Here is a 21,895-nt window from a genome sequence, read left to right as displayed (position 1 = left end):
TTCTTTCCCTTCTTTAGATTGACACTGAGCTGCTGTGGTTTTTCGGACAGGCTCTGCTATCATCTGTAAAGGACACTGTCCGCCCGCCGCACCCCGATACCGACGGGGAATCGGTATTTTCCCCTTCACAGCAAATTTGTCACTAGCATGCAGCAAAATAAGTTAACACTAAAGTACTGAAAATAAAATATGATGGTGTCGCAAACCCTCTTCCCTCTCAAGGGATCAATTGAGCTGGAAAATCTATGACTAAAACCTGTGTAAAACTAGAACAGAAACAGGACGCTTAATTCATCACTTCTTTTACAGCTGGTCCATTGTTGATGTTCGCCTGAAAATAATAACTTGCCAGCAAGAAACAATTAGGCCAATTTTTGTTCCTGATTTCTTTTTTTTTTGACCAGGTAATGAATATGCATTGTTATTTTCTCCAGTACTCCATTTTACAGCAAGGCAATTCAGAGCAGTTCTCTTTTTGCCCCCAATCAACATTTATCCCCCCAACCAGCACCTAAACAAATGTCATTATTACCTGTATGCTGTTTGTTTGCCCTGTTTTCTACTGTGAAATTATATTGAGGGGCAAATGGCTTTGGAGAGTCGCCGAGATTGTGAGCCGCGCTGTCAAAAAAAAAGCAAGTCTGTAATATAAAAGATTTTTTCTTCAGGGCAAGCAGTGGGTCTGATGTGAATCCATCTTTAAGGGGTCTCCAAACCAAATCACTCTGCACCCAAGCAGACTCTCTCGTTTCCCTAAACTAAGCACCTCATTTAATGCCAAGCTGGAGAATTGAGATGTAAGCACTAAGGATAAGGTTTAAGCCTCAGGACAAGGACAAGGAGATTATTCAGCTGTTTAAGCATTTCACAACACCTACTAAGTCTACAAAGTTTAATTACTAGTGTCACAAGTAGACTTACATGAACACTGCAATGAAATTACTGTGAAAATCCCCTAGTTGCCACACTCTGGCGCCTGTTTGGGTACACTGAAGGAGAATTTTAGCATAGCTAATGCACCTAACCAGCACGTCTTTCAAGCTGTGGCAGGAAACTGGAGGAAACCCACGCAGACACGGGAAGAATATGCAAACTCCACACAGACAGTGACCCAAGCCAGGAATCAAACCCTAAGGCTGTGAAGCAGCAGTGCTAACCACTCTGCCACCGTCTCAGAACTGGGAAGCTTTCTGACATTTATGGTCAGCTTGTGTGTTGGTTCACAGGGTTATGTGAGAAATCAGCCCAGCCAGATCTGCCTTGTTTAGCTCCTGTCATTATAAAAAGCAATCTACAACATTATGCACTATCATCAAGTTAGCCACGGGAGACTGGCTGGCTTGTCAACTTGGAGCTGCCTGAACATGTGACACACAATAAGGATCTATGTTAGCAGGGACTGCAATGTTCCACACAACTTCCCTAACTGCTGGCTCCAGAAGTTAGACCAAAAAAAAGCTCCGGACAGGATAGCTCCGCGCGGTGATCAGACCCCCACCCCCCGCGCTCGCAGCACAGCTCTGTTTCCAGCGCCCCTTCCGCCCCGCGGTGTAGTACCCGCAGAGGCAGCAGCTCCGAGAGATCAGCTCGCATCAGATCGGCTGAGCGATCGAGGTGCTTTGAGCGGAAATTTTCTCAGGCTCGGGACCGGATTTCTAACACCAGACCCGACTGATGTGAGAAACACAGCGTTTGCAGACGACATGGGGATGTTTGGAGTGACTGTGGGAGCTTTGCATTACCTGGGGCTCTATGTCCAACTCTGTGCTTCTTCACAAGGTGAGAAACAGCACTTGGCTAGTCTGATATTCAATACGAGCAGCCGGGAAGAATACCTTTGCACTTAGAATTGCCAAGCGTAGACATCGTGTCTTATTCTTTCATAGTGTTCATTTTTTCTCCTCCTCGCCCAGTAATGCAAATGAAAGTTTTGACTGTTAGTAATTAATATGCTCATTATGAATTGAAGCAGCCTGCGTGATAAGGTTTGAAGAATATTCTTGTGCACGGTTCTGCACTGCACGATTCCATCGGTTTATTTATGTGAAGCAGTGTTTTTTGATTACAAGGTAGGTGAAATCCTGAACTGAGGCTACACCCTACAATTGAAAATATGTGTTATATTATAATTGATGTCTCCCATCAGACAGGAAACAGAATAATAAAATCAAATGCTGGATTTTATTCGGGGGTTGAAACTTCCTGCTCCATTTAGGATTTTAGTACAGGCTGTGGTGAGAGTGGAAACTGGGGAATACATATATATAATTAATAAATACTCCATTCTTAGCATCCTTGCATGTTCCCTCTACCCCTTCCTGTTGTATTGGGGTTTCGATGTATTTTGAAACGTAATTAACCCTTTGAAACCCAGTGAAGCGTTTTGTACAATATCAGAATGATTATACTTATTGGAGTTTACAGTAAACGGTGAATGAGCTCAGTGCTCTGTTTTGTGTTTTACCATTGTAGTGATTAAACTTTGAAAATATTAATTCAGTAAAAGCACAAATAAACCCTGATGTATCATTATTTTGGGATACATTAACATTGCACCTATAAGCAGTTTATCTACAATATATCAGTCATGATTGGCCGGGACCCAATCAAAAAGTAACAGTTTGCTTATATCAGGAATTGTCTGGGGTTTTACGTTTAGTGTCCATAAATTCAGTTGTAGATTTTTCTTTAAGTTTGTCCCTGAGTTCTCTACGCTTTAGCAGAGTTTAATGTCCACATTTCTTTTTGACTTCACTAGTGAACCTATATTAAATGATTGTGGCTGTGTGTTGGATCTTTCAGTTTGACTAATGAATTCAGCAGATGCTAACCTTATCAGTTCTACCTTCATGAGATGCAGTATTGGTGATATTCTTCAGTTACCAGTAGCTGGGATCATTAAACATCAGAACTATTAGAAATAGTTTAGAAACATCTATAGATCTGAGATAAATAATTCAGCTAGATCAACTCATAAAATTGAATGTTTAATGCAATAGATAGGAGGATCTATTCACAATACTATCCCTACATATTATCAGCTATACTGTACCTAGTTCTTGGGGGGACAGGAGGAGAATAACCTTGTAATGTTGCAGTAGTTTCAGATAGATGTGGTAACTTATAACCATCAGAATTGGAGCTTGTATTAATATGTGTTTTGTACCATTTTTGTGGAATATTACTTACAATAAAATTGATATTCGGTAGATAAGCTTTCAAGAACAATAGAGGCTATATAAGAATTTTCAGGCCACTGTTAGGAACTTTCATACTTGTGGCTGAACCAAAAATAGCAATATATAACTGAGAAACACCTGTTCAAAATTATTAAAATGAACACAACTCAAGTTTTCTTAGGAAATGATATATGAAGTTAAAGACTGGTTCAATCAACTTGCACATGGAAATTCTGAGTGTGCACTTAAAAGCTGTGTTGTAATAATGTGAATCTATGAGCTGATGAAGATTGTATGAAAATGTTTTAGTAAACCGTAATGGTTTAGATTAAAACATCCCTTTTTAGTGACAGGTAATGTCAAAGCAAAGGAAAAAACAAGTTGCGCACTTAGAATAATTTAACAATGTGATTAAATAGGCAAATGGGTAAAAGATTCCAGAGCGACAGTGACATACCAGAACTGTCTTACCTCTCAAAGATAATAAAATAATTAAAGAGGCATTGCATTTCACACTACTCCTCACTACTTGTAAATCTGCAACGTTTCTTTTATTGGAAAAAGTTGACTGCAAAACTGTGTCTACTATTGCTTCCGTATTTCATACTCAAACATTTGCTTCTGTTCAAACCCAATCCATTGTATTGAAGGTTAAAATAATAGTTCTGGTTCTTTGAGTTCTGTCTAGTGTGTAGCAAATTCAACTTGCTGGTATCCACTTCGCTGAAGAGGTTCAAAATATTTTTCATCAAAATCATATTATCTACAAATATTGTTGTCAATTTTGGATCCCCTGTCAATAAACCAAACAAAAGAGATATTCCACATGGTTTATGGAGCCTTTTAATGGCAAACCTTTCCAGAGTTGAAAATTAACATTTGTACGTAAGAAAATGTCCAACAGAGAGGAAAAGATCCATTGGTCCATATAGCCTGCTCATGCAGTTGCGATTTCCTATACATCTCAAAAGCATACTTGTTAGCTGCTCAGACGCATGTGTCCAACTGAGAGAAGTGGAAAGCTGGATAACGTAGTAAGTCCATTAAAATTAGATTTTCAAATTTATACAAATTGAAGGATTATTTTATGTCATTGGGTATTAAACGTGATAAAAGCTGCATAACCCATTTGCAAATTGATTAGAACATTATTAAAAGTTCTTTCTCTTTCGCCTTGCTTCCATGAACAGCGTATGGTTATAAAGGCTATTGAATCAGGGTAGGCTAAATCCAACCTGCCATAGAAACTTGAGTACGCAAAGCTGTCCAATGCATAATGTTAATTTGTACCAAGGACTTATTACTCAGGGAAATTCCACACTTGCTAGATGTGGCCAGAGTGTGCTTGTTGATGACTTATTGGTTATGCTAGTTGAAGAAAATTGTTTGCAGAATTGACAGAACTTTCATTCATTATCTTGATCACCCTAAAAAATACTTTAAAACATAAAAGTGTAAAGGTTTCAGCATGTTTTTCAGGTTGTGACATATAGTATTAAAATTCTGTATTACTTTTGAGAGGTAAAATTTAAGCTGTTTCACAAAATTGTAAAGCATAATTAAAATCTCCTTTGAAGCCATCTCATGTTCTGCTTTTCCTTTAAATTATTATTGAGGCAATAGGGAGACAAGTTGTCGTGTTTAATGGCTAACTGAGTATGTGCCCAGGTGACAAAGGAAGAACAAATGCCCAGACGTAGATACTACAAGCCAAAGCTCAGAGAAGTCCAGGTTGGAAACAGTCCAATTTAGGTGATTGCACTATCGGAGCAGGTATTTCATTACAAAATATTTTACTATTTATGAGCGTTATAAACCATAGGCCTGTCTCATGCACCTATACATCCATGGCTCAAGATTTAATATAATTTTGTCAAGCTGAGTGATTTTAAACAATTTCATTCTCCCCAGGCACATCAAATATCTTTGCAAAGGTTTGCAAACATTTTGGGCTGATCGAAAACACTTTTTAATGTCACGTTTCAGCAGAGTTTCTTCAAAATCAATCATTTTCTAATGCGTCTGCGTCCAAAATGAAATAATTGTACATTTTTAATTGAAGATATTTCAATGGTATTGTTCTTATCCATAAAATAAAACTGGCATTAAAATAAGCATAGTGTAAAACTGAATGTAGTTTTGGAGAATTTTTTTGAAAAGGTATTTATATATGTATATATAGTCAACAAATACTGTAAAGTCTGTTATTCTGCAGTGAGATGTATTTTATGCTTATTATATGTGATTCAGATAGAAAAGATGATATGGTGCAGAAGGCATAAAGTGATTAATCTTTTGTTTACATGGACTTCAATCACTCAAACCTGTGGTATATTACTACAACTGAAATATTTAATTGACAGCCTTAAAATATAATGTTTATCAATAGTTTAGTCAACCTGGCACTGAAATATATCACTGGGCTATCTAAATATCACATGATAAAGAGAATTAAAAAAAAATCAACACATCTATAGCAGAGAATGTTGAATCACGCATCTTAATCATACGACGGCTTGTATTAATATTGTTTCTTCAATTTAGCACAGCTTTCTGAAGTATTTTGCAGATATTGAGCAGCAAGAGTTAGGATTGGTGATTTTAAGGAAACTTTAACCTTGATCTTTAACCCCCTCTGCTTTGCTGCCTCTCTCTCCTTTTTCAAAGAATAGTGTTGCAGAATGTGGCACCAAATTGCTTAATGTGCTGGCTGAAGTGTTAAATAGTTTTTGTGGAGCTGTACTAGTTGTGTGTGTTTTAAGCAATTATATATTGTGGTTTTAAGTAGAATTCAGGTAATGATTACTTTGTGATTCAAAAACTAAACTGGTATTTTCAAGTTTAAATTTAAAGTTTATTTATTAATGTCACAAGTAGATTCACCGTCACTCTGGAATGAAGTTACTGTGAAAATCCTCTAGTTGCTACACCCCCGCACCTGTTCGGGTACACTGAAGAAGAATTTTAGCAATGCCAACACACCTAACCAGCACGTCTGGGTGTGTGGGTTAGATGATCCTTTAAAACTGAATTTGTCATGTAACTGCGAAAGTGCATATTGTATGCTTTTAGACATTTGGAACAGTTGTCATGAAGACCTATGCCAAATGGAGCAGATTAAGTTCTGTTCTGTTCTTCAAAGCTTAGCAACTGAACAAAAAAAAATTGCTTATATTGGCATAGAATTCATTTCGGCATAGAATAAGGTTGCGCACTGTGTTAATTTGGTTTAGTTTAGTCTAAGTCACTTCTGTTTACTTGGATTCTTTATTCACAGACTTGCCAAAACTTGTGTGTTACTTGATGAATAGCTGTCATCACACCTTCAAATGTCAGAGCTTTTTATTTGCAATTTTCTGCAAATATTTGATGAAAGTTCTATTTAACCAGTCGCCAAAGAATCACAGAAAGCGGGAAATGCATAGGAAATATTCTGTTCAATGGACTATATACATTTTTCATCAACTAACTGACTTTATTCATTTAATTCATATATTTTGGCTGCTTGCATCACATTGAGTAATTTAAAGAATAAATGAAAATGATTGATTAATTAACATGAGTTGACAAATTATTGCTCCAATCATTCATAAATACACATAGACATGGCTTAATTTTAACTGAGGGAAGATTTCCAATCTTGTCATTTGCACAAATGGGGAGTTACAAATTTATTAGGAAAGGAAATCTTCCTCTCTGTCCTTTCGTAAGTGTATATATAGATTTCATAGTTACATATTATCATGGGTAGCACAGTGGTTAACACTGTTGGTCACAGCGCCAGAGACCCGGGTTTGATTCCTGGTTTGGGTCACTGTCTATGCCGAGTCTGCATGTCCTCCTTATGTCTGCGTGGGTTTCCTCCAGGTGCTCCGATTTCCTCCCATAGTCCGAAATGCTTGATGGTTAGGTGTATTGGCCATGCTAAATTCACTGTCAGTGGACCTGAGCAGGTGCCCGAATGTGGCGACTAGAGGATTTTCATAGAAACTTAATTGCAGTGTTAATGTAAGCCTATTTGTGACACTAATAAAATAAAACAAACTTACACCACAGCAAATACATTTCCTAAAAGGAGCAGACTACTTTTATTCTAAGATTAAATTTTATCCATATCATCTTTTGTAATGTGAAAAGGTATTTGTGAACAACACTTCTGAATTTAAATCTAGGTCACCAGAGGTGAAGGAATAGTGGACTAACTCATTGTGTAATCTAATTCCTATGCTCATCTGATGTATTAACCAAGCAATTTAACCGTATGGCCTTTCCCTCCCTCAGTAGGCAGATAACCAGCACAACACTTATGAATAATTAATAAGTCATCAATGTCTCATCTACTGTGCTGTTAAAGTCTATGCAAGAGAGATGAATAATTAAATTTAGAGTGACTATTCAAGATAGTCCAAAATAGAGCATATTACAAATTAGTTCAAGAGTATAGGATCACGTTTTAACTTCATTACCCAAAATAAAGAGAGAGGGATATAAAATGGAAATTGGAATCATGGTTTAGCTATCATAGGAAGAAGCCACATTACAGAATTTAATAGAATGACATTATTTTTCTAATTGCTTAACATTTAGGCCTGAGAGCTTTAACCTCGAGATAACAGAGACTCAAAACAGCTTGCACAACTTATTCAGAAGGATTAAAAAAAACATTCATGCTTGTAATAACCTTTAGAGAAAACAAGTGCAATGTAATTTATATCAATTAATTTTAAAACAGTAATTATGGATGAGCGCTGGAAGTTGGTTACTTAATGGGAAACTGAAGACGATTGAAAATGTTCCAATTGTGGATCAAAATTTAACAACTCTTTTCTACACTCATGACTTATCAACTCTTCCTCATGAAAGGATTGCATTCTACATTCAGTATTTCCTATCGTGTATTCTCATCACTGGAAAAGGGGAATTGTGCAAAGCTGTGAAGCATTTGTTCCTGTGCTGAACATTATGCAGAGAATTTAAGAACATTCCATCAAAAAGGAGTACAAAATAAACCATTACAATTTATTGTGCCTTGACATTTATCCATAAGCCCCTCATGTTTTCAGATTTTTTTTAGAACAACTGATTTAGTGTTAGGAAGGGCGAGCTGAAATTTATTTCAAATTTTCATGTTGATCTCTTACCCAGCAACAATTAAAACAGATACTAACCTATAGCTTTCTAGAAGCAATATTCAACATATGGAAATGTTGGCAAAGTTTATCCAATAACTTGATGGAAAGATAAATTCAGAAAGATCATAAGATGGTGGATTACAAATAACATTTTGATACTTAATTTACTGTATTGATGTCTGTATCATTCAGTGTTGCAACTTGTAAATTAAAGTAAAAAAATAGCGTTTATATTTTGTGTTTCATGATCTCAGGAGATCCTGAAGCACTTTATAGTCAAATAACTATTTCAAAAACGCAGTCACTGCGGAAATGCAGGAAATGTGGCAGCCATTTTGTGTACAGCAAGGTCCCATGACCAATCAATGAGATAAAAATCACATCTGTTTTTGGTGCTGTTGTTCAAGTGATTGGTCAGCACATTCCTTAGCCTCCTTCAAAATAGTGTCATGGGATATTTTATGTCTACCTGAATGCGCAGGCATGGCCTCGGTTAAACCTCATCTGAAAGCTGGCACGCCCTGAAGTGCAGCATTTTCTTGGTACTGCATTTAAGGTCAGCCAAGATGGTTGTGCTCAAATCTCTTCAGTAGGACTTGAACTCACATTCTTCTTGAGATTGTTGTTTCACTATAGTGCACTTCTGCCCTCCTCATATAAATGAAAAGTAGCCCCTAATAGAATAACCAAATGAAACAAACCCTGACTACAAGACATATTTTTAATAGCTACAAAGAAACAACATAATATGTTGGCTATGACTGTGCAAGTTCATAGGTTATGATCTTCCTAAGTAAATTGCCAATGCAACTGTGTGAATAGAGATGTGCAGTTTACCATAGAGCAAACCAATAACAGCACATTCATACAATCAATGGTAATACAGAATTTAGCAAGTGAATTCTGAAATAATAAAACTGCTCCAAAAGAAAAGTCATGAAGTTTGATATTTTGTACTTTACCATCAACGGGTATCCCTGGTATGTGGCAAACGATAAAGCTCTGGGATGTCAAATAACATTTATAATTCCAATTGAATCTATATCTAGCCATCTTTATGTTAAATATCTGAAAATTATTTTGAAATTGTGTATAAAAGATTAAAAAAAAACCTTGGGCAGGATTTTACGGTCTCGCTCATCTCAAAACTGTAAAATCCAACCCAAGGTCCATAGGTCACACCTTTTCATAGTCTGTCCTTACTTGCTCCGATTCCCTTGGTGGGCGGGATGGTAAAATTCGGGCCCACATGTCTTATGCAATCATCACCTTTTGCAGTCTGGGTAATGAGAAATGACATTCAATGTACACAGATATATCTATCATAGAAATTTTGGCATAGAAGGAGACCATTCAGCCCACCAAATGTGTGTCAGTGCTAGCTCCCAACCCCTATATTCATCAAGATTCTCCACTTCCCCTTATTGAAGCTATCTAATCCTATTTCCCTGTTCTTTTCATACAACTTTAATATATTTCGTCTTCAAGTGTTCTTAAATGTGATTATCTCAACTTTAATGGTAAACTGTTCCATATCACAAGTGCAAAAAAAAGTTTACGCCCCTGTGCTTCCTGTGGTAATAGCTTCTAGTTGCAAAATCATTTATCAGTACAGATAATCTTTTAGTATTAGCACTTTCTAACTGATTCGTCAGTTTGAATGCAGCTGTGAGATTCCTCCTTAACTTGTCTGCTCCAGTGAATATAGCCCTTGTGGCAACATCCTCATACCACTGATACCTTATCTATAATGGAGCACTCAGAACTGCTTTAAATACTCCTGGTATAGCCTAACCAATGTTATATATAGATCCATTATCACTTCTTTGATTTTGTCCGTACTGTATATACGTAGTGTCTTTTGCTTGTTATTTTCCAACTGTAATACCTATTATTCATGCAGAGTGCTTTTTAAACAAGATCATGCTCTTGTAAGGAAAATGAGATGGATTTGCTGTCTTACCACAGCAGCACTGTTGAAATCGAAGACAGTTACATTAATTTGGTTACCTTGTACCTATACATATATTTTATATTTTCTTGGAGACAGGCTGGCTTCAAAAACAGGCAACACAACAGTTAACCTATCTTACTCCACACAGGGCAAATCCATGAAATAACTTGATATTGATTGTACCATTCTTGCCAAAAAGAGGAAGCAGTTTACTATAATATTTCATAGTGTGAGGCAATTTGAAACTAATAAACATTGGAGATGTGAAAGTAATATTGTCATCTTCGTATATATTTATTTGACATGTTTTAAAGTGCACCAGCTTTGGATAGAAATAATTCAGTCCCTTTGACTGATATGTAAAATTAAGACTCCCAGATGTTTTATAGCCACCATCTTGCTTGTCCCTAGTTCAAGCTACAAATCTTCAGAAGTGACTTATTGACTTCCAATTCCTCAGTGCTAGTGGAACTATCGTGCAGATGCAGAAAGCCACTAATCAATGTTGGAAATGTGATGGAACAGACTGCCCACAAATCTTTGACTTCTACCTTCAAGAAAAAGAAAACACAATTACACAAGTCTGGGACCTTTTCTTACTTTCCTTATCTTGGAATCAACTAGTGACATGCTGGAAATCCTCTTGCTACATTGACTCAGTTGAACCATGTAGTGATAGAGCTACAATGCTGCTTTTCTGTCTGAATTCAGTATTGATATTATTGTATTGTAACTCTACTATAAAGGATGTGTGTGGGCTAGCAGTGGAGCACTACTATATGAGAGATCACCAACAGTGAGATCTATGATATAGTGAACAGAGCATGAGATGGTCAGGAAACATGATGTAGCAGCCTCATACCAGGTGATGTTATAATTCAGGTCTGTTAAGCATAGTGTATTACCGGTTTCTGCCCATTCAAATGTATTTATTTATTAAGTTTAAAAAAAACTTTTTAGGAAAATATACAAGTGTAGAGTCCCTGTTTGTATTGAAAATAATTTCCAGTTTGTTCACCTTTTCTCAGGAAAATACTTATGTCCTATTGCTTGGAATTCCTGCTGCAAGATATTTATTTTCAGTCTAAGTGTTCCCAATTACGATCTGCTCCAAATAAGTTATAATCAATTTTCCACATGCACAATTTATTTTTTACTGAAGGGTAAGATTTTAGAATAACATAAATATTAATTTCATGGCAATAAAGGCAAATCTTGAATAAAGCAACTAAAGAGTAATGCACAATAAAAACTGGAATGAAGAGAAATGGAATATCTTTGAAGACATACTGTGAAACCTGCAATATTCCAAGATAGAGGACACACAAACAAAACAATGATGACCCTGAATGGATAAATAAGACAAAATAAAGTGAAATTAAAAAAAAACTATATGTAGATATGGATAGAGATGTGATGAAAACCACGTGGATTAATGTAAATAGGCAGACAAAGGTATAGAAAAGGAAATAGAAATGAACATAACAGAAGAGGTCTAATATATCAACGTTTCTAACATTACAGCAAGATGATTGAGGTAACAAGCCTTTAAGGAGGTGAATGGATTGAAATTGAAGATGAACTCAATATTTAACATACAATTCCCTGGAATTATTAATCTTAATTATAAACAAAACCTGGAAGAATTTATATTCTTGAGTCTTGATATTACACAAATAAAAAGGATCTCTGGAAGGGTTAATAAGCTAAGGAAAATGGTGAAGATTAACCAGAGCCCTATTTTAGGTTAAGCGTTGACTGTAAAGCTAAGGGATATGGGTAGAAACCATGAACAGCCACATTCGGATTGATATTGGAAAGCTGTTTTTCATAGAAGCAATGACAAATTCTGGCAATGGAGTCAAAATCTTGGGATCATTCATGAGGTGTTTAGGTGCAAGCGTGTTTAACCTTCTATACACTTTTTCAGGGGATGGGGTTAGTTTACTATGTGGGCAAACCATACTCTACTATGAAGCTTATTTTAAAAACAGATTACCCAATTATATTCTGTTTAGTTTAAAATGTGATTGGACTCCACCTGGAGAGCTGTGCTTATATCTTCTGCTTTCTCCCATAATCTTCCATCGTGTGAAGCCTCATGTAGTCAATTTTCCAGAAAGGGATATTTGATATGTTGCTGGATCACTGTGCAACAAGGCACTAGCATCTCTGTCACTGGCCTATTTTTTCCTCCCAGTAGCAGTTGCTTCTATCTCCTGTTTTGGATAGCTCAGTGGGTTTATTTCAGAAAGACGCACAAGAGATGTGTTCTCAGTTTAGCTTATGTTCTTTCAATGCATGATGGGCAATATTGTCAACCTGTCTGCCTTGAATTTATTGACGATGGTTTTTTTTTGTCCTCCAACCATGAACATAGTATGTGAGAGATCTAATATTGCATGAGCTTTATCTTTTGCACTGTCAATACAGATGTGTTAATTGGAATGAAATCCTACTGTAGTTCAATTTTTTTAGTTTGACAGCTGAAAATTGATTTTATGGATTACTTCACTTTTAAACATTTATCGCTCAAAGATCTTGAGGAGAATGTATGAAATGAAGAGGATAGTGTTGTGTATGTCTTCAGGTATGCCTTAATATTTAATACAAGGGACAGCCAGGAAGTAGGGGGAAAATAACATCATTAATGTGGGATCTGTATGGTAGATGCCTCCCTGTTGCCAGTGTAAGTAACATCACAGAAAAGGTGCAGAAATGTTCTTTGAGGAAGAGAGAGGAGAAGGGGCTATGCTGATTATGGTCCAGGTCAAAACAAATCACATTGAAAGAAAGAGGGTTGAGTTCCTGTTGTCAAAGTTCAAGGACTTAGACGGGTGAAGTTGTAGTGAATAGCCACACAGGAAAATGATGCTATTGGCAAGAACTGAGACTTGGCTTAAACAAGGTAAGGTTTTACTGAGATGTTCGGTAAAGATAGGTGACAAGACTTTTTTGTTTCATAGAAACTAGATGCAGAAGTAAACAATTCAGCCGTTTGAGCCTGCTCTGTCATTCAGTATGGTCATTGTTGATCCTCCATCTCAATACCATATTCCAATTTTTTCCCCATAATCCTTGATGCCATTAAAATTGAAAAAAAGCTATTTCTTTCTTGAATACATTTAGCGACTTTGCCTCCACAGCCTTCTGTGATAGAGAATTCTATTGGTCCACTATCCTTTGAGTGAAGACATTTTACCTAATCTCAGCCCTAAATGGTCTACCTTGTACCCTGAGACTGTGTCCTCTGGTTTTAGATTCTCAACCAAGGAAAATATCTTCCCTGTATCTAGTCTGTCCAGCCCTGTTTGAATTTGATATGCTTCAATCATATCTCCTCTCTTCCAGCTAAATTCTCATAAATACATGCCCAGTCAAACAAATCCCTCATAGGATAATCCTGCCAACCCCAGAACTGGTATCCCAACAACTGATACAACGTGAGTCTCGACCATGTACTGTTTTGGGAACAGTAACTCAACGTGGGTTTGTGCAGAATTGACCAAATAGTGACCTGAGGGGAACTCACTATCCAATTGAGAACAGTGGGCTGTCTTGCAAGGCTAGAAGGTCAACAGGAAGCTGTCCAGTAATGACAGAGTGGCCCCAGCTATGGCCTAATAGCCATGACTGTGTGACGACCTTGACCCAGAAACACAGCGCAGTAAGTAAAATTTGTAATTTCTTTGGAATCTGCAATTGTCTTTGCAATTGAAATGATTTAAAATGTGTGTCAGTTGTAAAGGACTGCATTTCTTGGGTAATAAAAAATACAGATCCATATGACATGGTGAGCTTTAACTTGGATGCAATACCAACAGGGACAGAGAAAAGGCAGAAGTCATGCGGCAAGGCATATAGAAGAGCTGCAAGAGTTGGAGAGTGAAGGCTATCAGCTCACTGATGCAGATGCATACAGATAGAGACAGGAAAAGGACGGGCTGTGTGACCTATTCCTGCTTCTACTTCTTAAGTACGAAAAGGTTGTTTTACTATTTGGCAGTAAGAAGGAAAAAAGAATCCCAGAAGCTCTTGGGGAAGTGATGTACAGCTGAATCCTAAAGCATGGCGAGAATGCCTCAAGCCTACAAAAGAGCTGAGAATTCATATTAGATGTGAACTGGGTGTTGCAGGTTAACTGTTGAAAAGGAAGTCTAGAAAAAGGTCAAGACTGATGTGACCTTAGTGAGAGAGGGTTGGTAAATGTGCACTGTGCCAACAGTGTCTGGACATCTCAGATGGAATCCACCTGTTGATGAATGCAACTTGGGCGTTTGAATCATTTGACTTTGATTGCACATATTTTTGCAAAGAGGGATGTGGGTGCTAGTGGTTGTGCAGGAAACGTCTATTTTGATTATTTAAAGTGAAATTGATATTTTTGTTTGTAAGTATCATTTTCCTGTTAATTCATGTTTACTTTATGTTGGTTTTATGATGTAAATGTTACAAAAAAGGGAAACCTTCTTGGTAGTTTCTTCATTTGGGTATCATTCAGTAATTTTGGTTATTTTGGTTTCAGTATTGGACTTGTTGAAAGACGTGAAGGCATTAAATTAGAGAATACAGAAAATAGAACATAGAAAAACTACAGCACAAACAGGCCCTTCGGCCTACAAGTTGTGCCGAACATTTCCCTACCTACTAGGCATACCTATAACCCGCTATCTTACTAAGTCCCATGTACTTATCCAAAAGTCTCTGAAAAGACCCTATCGTCCGCCTCCACCACACTGCCCGCAACCGATTCCCTCTGAATGAAAAACTTACCCCTGACACCTCCTCTGTACCTATTCCCTAGCACCCTAAACCTGTGTCCTCTTGTGGCAGCAGTTTCAGCCCTGGGGAAAAGCCCTTGAGAATCCACTCAATCAATACCTCTCATCATCTTATACACCTAAATCAGGTCACCCCTCATCCTTCGTCTCTCTAAGGAGAAAAGACCAAGCTCTCTCAACCTATCCTCATAAGGCATGCCACCTAATCCAGGTAACATCGTTGTAAATCTCCTCTGCACCCTTTCTATGGCTTCCACTTCCTTCCTGTAATGAGGTGACCAGAACTGAGCACAGTACTCCAAGTGGGCTCTGACCAGCGTCTTATACAGCTGCAGCATTATCTCCCGACTCCTAAACTCAATCCCTCGATTGATGAAGGCCAGTACACCATATGCCTTCTTAACCACATCCTCTGCCTGCGAAGCTGATTTGAGCGTCCCATGAACCTGGACCCCAATCCTTCTGATCTTCCACACTGCCAAGAGTCTTACCCTTAATACTAATATTATATTCCATCATCCTATTTGACGTGCCAGAATGAATCACCACACACCTATCTGGGTTGAAGTCCATCTGCCACTTCTCCACCCAGTCTTGCATATTCATGAAAATGGTTCCAGGAATGAGGAATATCAGTTACATGGATAGATTGGAGAGATTTGGTGTGTTTTCTTTTGAGAACAGCAAGTTGAGAGGCGATTATTCAAAATTATCAGTGGACATGGGCAGAGTTGACAGGGAAGAACTATTCCCATTGGTAGAAGGATCGAGAATGAGAGGGCACGGATTTAAAGTAATTTGCAAAATAAAACGATAATGACATGAGGAAAAGTGCAGTGAGTGGTTGGAAAATGGAATACACTGCCCAAGAGTGCAGTGGAGGCAGGTTCAATTGAGGCTTTTAAGAGGGAATTGGATTATTTCCTGAAAAGGAAGAGTGTGGGATAAGTGGCACTAGGTAAATTGCTCACGTGGAGGGCCAGCACAGACATCGGTTGAATGGCCTCCTTCCGTGCTGTAACTGTGGTCAGGTATGCTGTGTCCGTAATGGCATGACCCCCTTCACCCACCACCAGTCCCCCTCTCTGGGGCCTGCCTGATTGGCATTGGAGACCATCAGTGATTGATTGGCAGCTCTTAGAAGCAGGTTCCTGTCCCTTAAAGGGGCAGGAACTCCACTGGAAGCTCATTAGCTACAAGATTGCCTTAAAACTAGTCCAGGTTCCGTCCAATGGCCGAGGTGGATTGACCTCAGCTTTCCGGTTTTCTGGAGGATACCCACTGTCCTAAAAATATCCAGCCCAATGTGTCAGGACAAATGAGGAAAGACAATACGTAATCAATGGTCCAATTTTAAAGGGGATCGAAGAACAAGATAGCCCCAAGGTGTTTCTGCACAAATTTGAAAGGTAACAGGATAGGTTAACAAAGAAGTTAATAAAACATATAAGATGCTGAGTTTTATAAATAAAGGCATGTGCAGATCTCTTTTACTAATGCCACACACCGGGATTTTCCAACACTGCATGGTTTTAACTCCGCGGAGTGTTAGTGATGGCAGTAATTGGTTCCCTGTCTGCAGACCCAGACTGATTGACTACTGGGCCTTCACTGGGGTATGGAGTCAGTCGTTGACAGCCACAGCAGCAGTTGAGTAAGTCCATGCTGGAAACTGAGGGGGTTGATTGGAAGTTTGAGGGTTGGGGAGTGTGGGTGTCTGTGCCTTGAATAGGTCAATTGGAGTTGCATGGGAGTTGGTTGAATGGGGTGGTGATGGAAAATGGGAGGGTCTTTGGGGTGGGGGCATGTTGGTTGGGGGAGGGATTGAGGGGGGTGGGAAATTTGGGGGGAATAAGGGAATTCGAGCCACAGAATGTGCGGGAAGCTAAAGGCCTTAGTGTTTGTGGGAGTTGGGTGGGGGCATGATTTAAGAAGGTGTTCTGGCTGCCCCTAGGTGAGTAGGTGTGAACAGATTTAGCTCCTGAATCCATCACGTTCTCACATCAAGCTTGTTGCCTTCTGCACCTGACTGAATGCTGTTAAATTTCAAAAGTTGAATGACAATAGGGTTCACTGCCTCACTATAGTGGTTTGCAGTTCGGCTCCATGGATCAGGTTAATCACCTTCCCATCTGGCAGCTTCAGATAAAGCTTGAAATGGATAGGCTGGAAACAAGGATCAGATTTCTAATACTTGAATCTTTATAGTGCAGAAGGAAAACATTCGGCCCATCATGTCTGCATTATCTCTCTGAAAGAGCTTTCTACCTAATCCTACTCCCCTGCCTTATCTGCGTAATCGTGCTCATTCTTTCAGATAGCAATCTAATTCGCTTTTAAATACTTCTATTGGACCTGTCTCCACCACCCTCTCAGGAAGTTCACTCTAGACTCCAATCACATTCTGGGTGAAAAAAGAAGTTCCTCACAATACTTTTATTCCTTTTGTCAATTATTTTGAATCTGGTTCTAGATGCTCTCCTGACTGGGAATGGTTTCTCACAATTTACCCCTCAGGATTCAGAACACCTATACCAAGTCCCCTCTTAGCCCTCTTTTCTCTTGACCCAAATCCACCTTTTTCCAATTAAAATTCACCTCATTGAGTCTGAAAGCTGGGAGGTTATGTTAGATTTATAAGAAATACTCATTCATCCCCAGCTGGAGTGATATGTCCAGTTACAGTGCATGTCAGGAAAGACATGCAGGCTTCCGAGAGGATAAAGGAGAGATTTATTCAAATAGTTCCAAGCTAGAGGGGATTACAGTTACACAGACTGGAGGAGCTGTCTTTGCTCTTCTTTGACGAAGAAGGAATCTGGTAGTGGTGTATAAAATCATGAAGGGGCTAAATAGGGTAAAGAGAAACTGTCTGGGATTCTCCAATGTAATTTCCCCACCACTGTTGCCAACCAGAATGGAGAATTTGGTGCTTAGCCAAAACTTCATTCATGTGGCTGGAGAATCCCAGCTACAGGTGAGGTTGGAGAATTCAGTCACTCTCTCCAATGGCTGAGAGGCATCTGGATGAAAATCCTTTTTAATGCAACAAGTGTTTAAAAGTTGGGGTGCACTGCCTGGTAGGGTGGAAAACAGAAACGGGTTGAGTAGTTAATTTCAAAAGGAAATGGGGTAAACACTTAAGAGCGGAATTGCAGGAATGTAGAAAAGAAGCAGGGGAGTGGAGCAAACTGGATTGGTCTTCAAAAGAGTCAATGCAGACTCACAAGAATGAATTGCCTCCCTCAGTGCTCTACTATGATTGTGTTTCTTCAGAAGCAAATTGGCCTCATGAGGTATTCAGTATTGTTGCTGCTCTGTTACGTGATTTGATTTTGCGGTATTGAATTAAAATAAGAGTTACAAGGCAGCCTCATATTTGGTGATTGCAGGAAAATGTTGACTAAAGACTGGAATATGGATTGAAAGTTGAGTCAAGTTAGACTGTTGCTACGAAATGTCAGTAAACAACAAAGCACCATGCTAGTTGGTGAATTCAAAACAAAGTGCATCTTTACGTGAAGAGTGAGAGAGCTTATTGACGTTGTGGAGAGTCAACACTCCTTCACACCACCAGTGTCCCAGCTATCCCCATTTATGGGTGTACAAATACCATCATCTGTTTAGTAATGTCATTGCAATTAAACCTTAACAATGCCATTGCCAATAATATTGATGGTGCACATGATCTTTTTGATTTCAACCTTTGGAGAGTGCTGGGGTTACTCCATCTTCCACCTCTTGATTATTTTACAACAATCTGAGTAAATTCTCAAACAAATTATTTTCTTTGGTGAGATATTGAGGGGGACTGAAGGGTGAAGTCCATAGAGACTTACTGGGGGGTGCAACCAATCTGTAGCAACAGCGCGAAACTGAGACTGGAGTTTGAATCAGCAGTCAAATGGGGAGGAATTTTGCCATTCCACTTGCCATAGGAATGGTAGCAGGTGCACCGTGCAAAGATCCTTTGACTTCAAGCAGGATTTTACAGTCTAGGGGCCAGTGCGGCCATAAAATCCCACCCATTTGTCAAACTTTATTTTCCATTTGAGTAGGAAAATATTTTCAAAATTTTCAATTGCAAGCCAACTCAATGTGACAGTAAAGCTAGGAAATGAGTCTCCAAAATGAGTTTGCACTATCATTTTATGACCCTCATTGCAAAGGTGATTGGTTGTGGTAGAAGATGGGCTGCTGGTTCTTCACAAGCCTGTTTTGTGTTGCTGGCATCGAGCAGTTTCACCCGAGCCTTTCAGAGCATTAGCTACTTCCCCAGAGTTATCAGTGCATGGGATTCTTGCAATGATTAATTTATGCCTAATGCTACATCAGAGAAAAAATACAGCTACTCCCTGTGCTCTGTTATAACTATATTGTCCAAACCTAGTGAATCAAACGCTGAAGAGGTAAAAGTAAGAGTCTATTGTCTGCTTGTACAGGATATATCAATGCATTGCTCACCACACCCATCTGGACTACATTTAATTGTGTAAGTATAAACATAGATTTTCTTGGCACGATGTTGCTGCACTTAGTTGAGGTGAAGCAAAACATTCAGAGTGATGTCGACAGCACTTGCAAATACTAAAGGCTATAGGTCACGTTGGAGGACCAGTACTGTCACTCAGCTTATCAGTAACATAGTGTGAGTCCTTGTAAAGGATTTGAATGTCTGACAAAACTGAGATTCTACACGTACAGGCAAGCAATTTTGCTAGAATGAAAGATGCCTTACCTCATCCCCTGTTTTTCATTAAGATCAAGTCAAATAGGTAGTCAGCTTCTGCTCAGCAGAATTTTAAAATATTTGATCGTGTCTCTTCCTTTCCTCCGTTCCTGAGTTTTCATTCAAGAAACAAGGATTTATCGACCGGAATTGCTAGTTGATTTCCCCCTCAAATTGACAATCTGTCACTTGCCCTTGTGTCCCACCTCATTCCTTTTCATGATGGGAAAAGTTCTTCCAGTCATATGAAGAATTATAACTAGGCTTCAGGGGAAGTTGCTGTTGCAGACACAAAGAATGCCTGGGGCAAGCGTAGTCCCCTGTGTTACAAAAATGACGATGGATTTAATGATTTGACAGAACAGAACAGTACTGGAATAATTCATCTTCATTGGGTGAAGTAATTCATCCTTTGTGTTTAATTGAATTACAAAATAGTAAAACTATCAACATTGCGCAGAACACCTATTAATTATACTATGGTGTGTTTATTTTTAATCAATAAAACTGCATATATAACAACACTTTTCCTGAACCTTAAGGGCATTTACAGAAAATGCTGGAAAAACACAACAGATCAATCTGATTCTGAAGGAATATGTTAATATCTCCAGAGGTTAAAGTCTCCACCCCTGCATTTGAATTTGTTATTCCTGGTACATTAATCTGGAAATTTCTTCTCTTTCTTTAATAATCTATTGTGCATTTCCAGCATTTTCCTCTTTCATTTTAAGTTGTCAGCATTCGCAGGTTCCGGTTGCCAAGAAAGTAACTTCAGGGCATCATTTTTATTAGAAATTCATCTTCCAGCACCAGTCTCTACAACTAAAACCATATGGCAATTTATGTATGGAGTAGGCACATTTTATCAGGAATAATCCCCTTCAAGAGAACACTGCTTTGAGGTGAAGTCTATATTCAGCATTAGCTTTAGAGATTAATTTCTTACAAAACCAAAATATTGTGGCTGGGATTCTCTCAAAAGAAATTCTAAGTCTCAAATTTGTGTAAAAACTGGAGCAACTCCTGCTGGATTTTTAGCAGGATTTTCAAAATGAATCTCCCACACTGTGCGCTTCACAGGATGCCTCAGCATGAATCATGATAAAAATCAATGGGTGGGGTCTATTCCTGCTGGAGAGGCCGGCAGCATAGTGCTGAGCGGGCCTCTGTGCATGCGCTGTTCTGTCAGTAGGCCCACACTGCCGACCTCCTGCTTGCTGTCCAGTCTCGTGACTCCCCCTATCGCTGCACCGTCCCTCCCATCCCCGAAGGCACACCACTCCCCCACCATTTCCCTTCCCCACCTCACGATGGTGAGCCCTCATCGCTGTCCTCCCTCCCTCTGCCACTGATCCCAAGTGCTGAGTGGCTGTGAGACCTTCCACCTCCACTGATTTCTGCCCCCCCTCCACAGGTCTTGCCCCAACTCCTTGTCACTGCGTGGTGCCTGGTATGCAAGGTACCCCCTTGGGCAGTGCCAGGAAGCCTCTGCTTATGTCTCCGAGCCCACTGCACTGCTCTAGCAGACTAAAAGATTCGCCTCCTGTATCTGTATATTTACTAGTGTCTTTAAAAGTACTGTGGTATGTTGTGCTTCGTATAGTTCAAATGGCAAATCATTTGCATGGGACTCCCTGGATGTGTCCAGAAGACAGAACGTCCCATCATGATCCCATTAGAAAGCAAGGCACCAATACCTAATTGCCTGAAATAATATAATGATAAGAAATACATCTGTAAATGCATAAATACCTATCTCTATATCACTTGGAATTTCTGGACAAGTAAGAGTATGATCAAAGTACCAGAGTCATCCAGGCGTGAAACGTTGGCTCTATTCGCTCTCCACAGATGCTGTCCACTCTGCTGTTTTTTCCAGCATTTGCTGTTTTTATTTCGGATTCCAGCATCTGCACAATTTCACCTTTTATATAAGAGGATTGTGTGTGCCTTAAAATTTGGTAGTCAGTTATTTCAAAATTATTTTTTGCCATCCATATGTTGTTTGAGATGTGATTACTTTGAACCATTTCTGAAAGATGTCACCATTGTCTTGGGCCTTCATCAGTTGTAGTAGCTGCTTGGTTTATCACAATACTTCTTTGCATTTCTCTCTT

General features: G+C 38.9%; 1 protein-coding gene across 1 annotated transcript in view; it reads left to right on the top strand.

Moving 5' to 3' along the window:
- Nucleotides 1-1,540: 1,540 nt before the first annotated feature.
- Nucleotides 1,541-21,895, top strand: part of vstm2la (V-set and transmembrane domain containing 2 like a) — a 71,329-nt gene continuing 50,974 nt past the window's right edge. The window contains exon 1 of the mRNA XM_080204451.1: nt 1,541-1,779. Within this exon, the coding sequence (XP_080060577.1) occupies nt 1,704-1,779 (76 nt within the window). The 5' untranslated portion in view covers nt 1,541-1,703. The remainder of the gene's footprint in view (nt 1,780-21,895) is intronic.

This window comes from Carcharhinus amblyrhynchos, chromosome 16, assembly GCF_965287045.1.
Source record: "Carcharhinus amblyrhynchos chromosome 16, sCarAmb.v2.hapA, whole genome shotgun sequence".
NCBI classification, from domain to species: Eukaryota; Metazoa; Chordata; class Chondrichthyes; order Carcharhiniformes; family Carcharhinidae; genus Carcharhinus; species Carcharhinus amblyrhynchos.
This window is presented reverse-complemented; position numbering and strand designations above follow the sequence as displayed.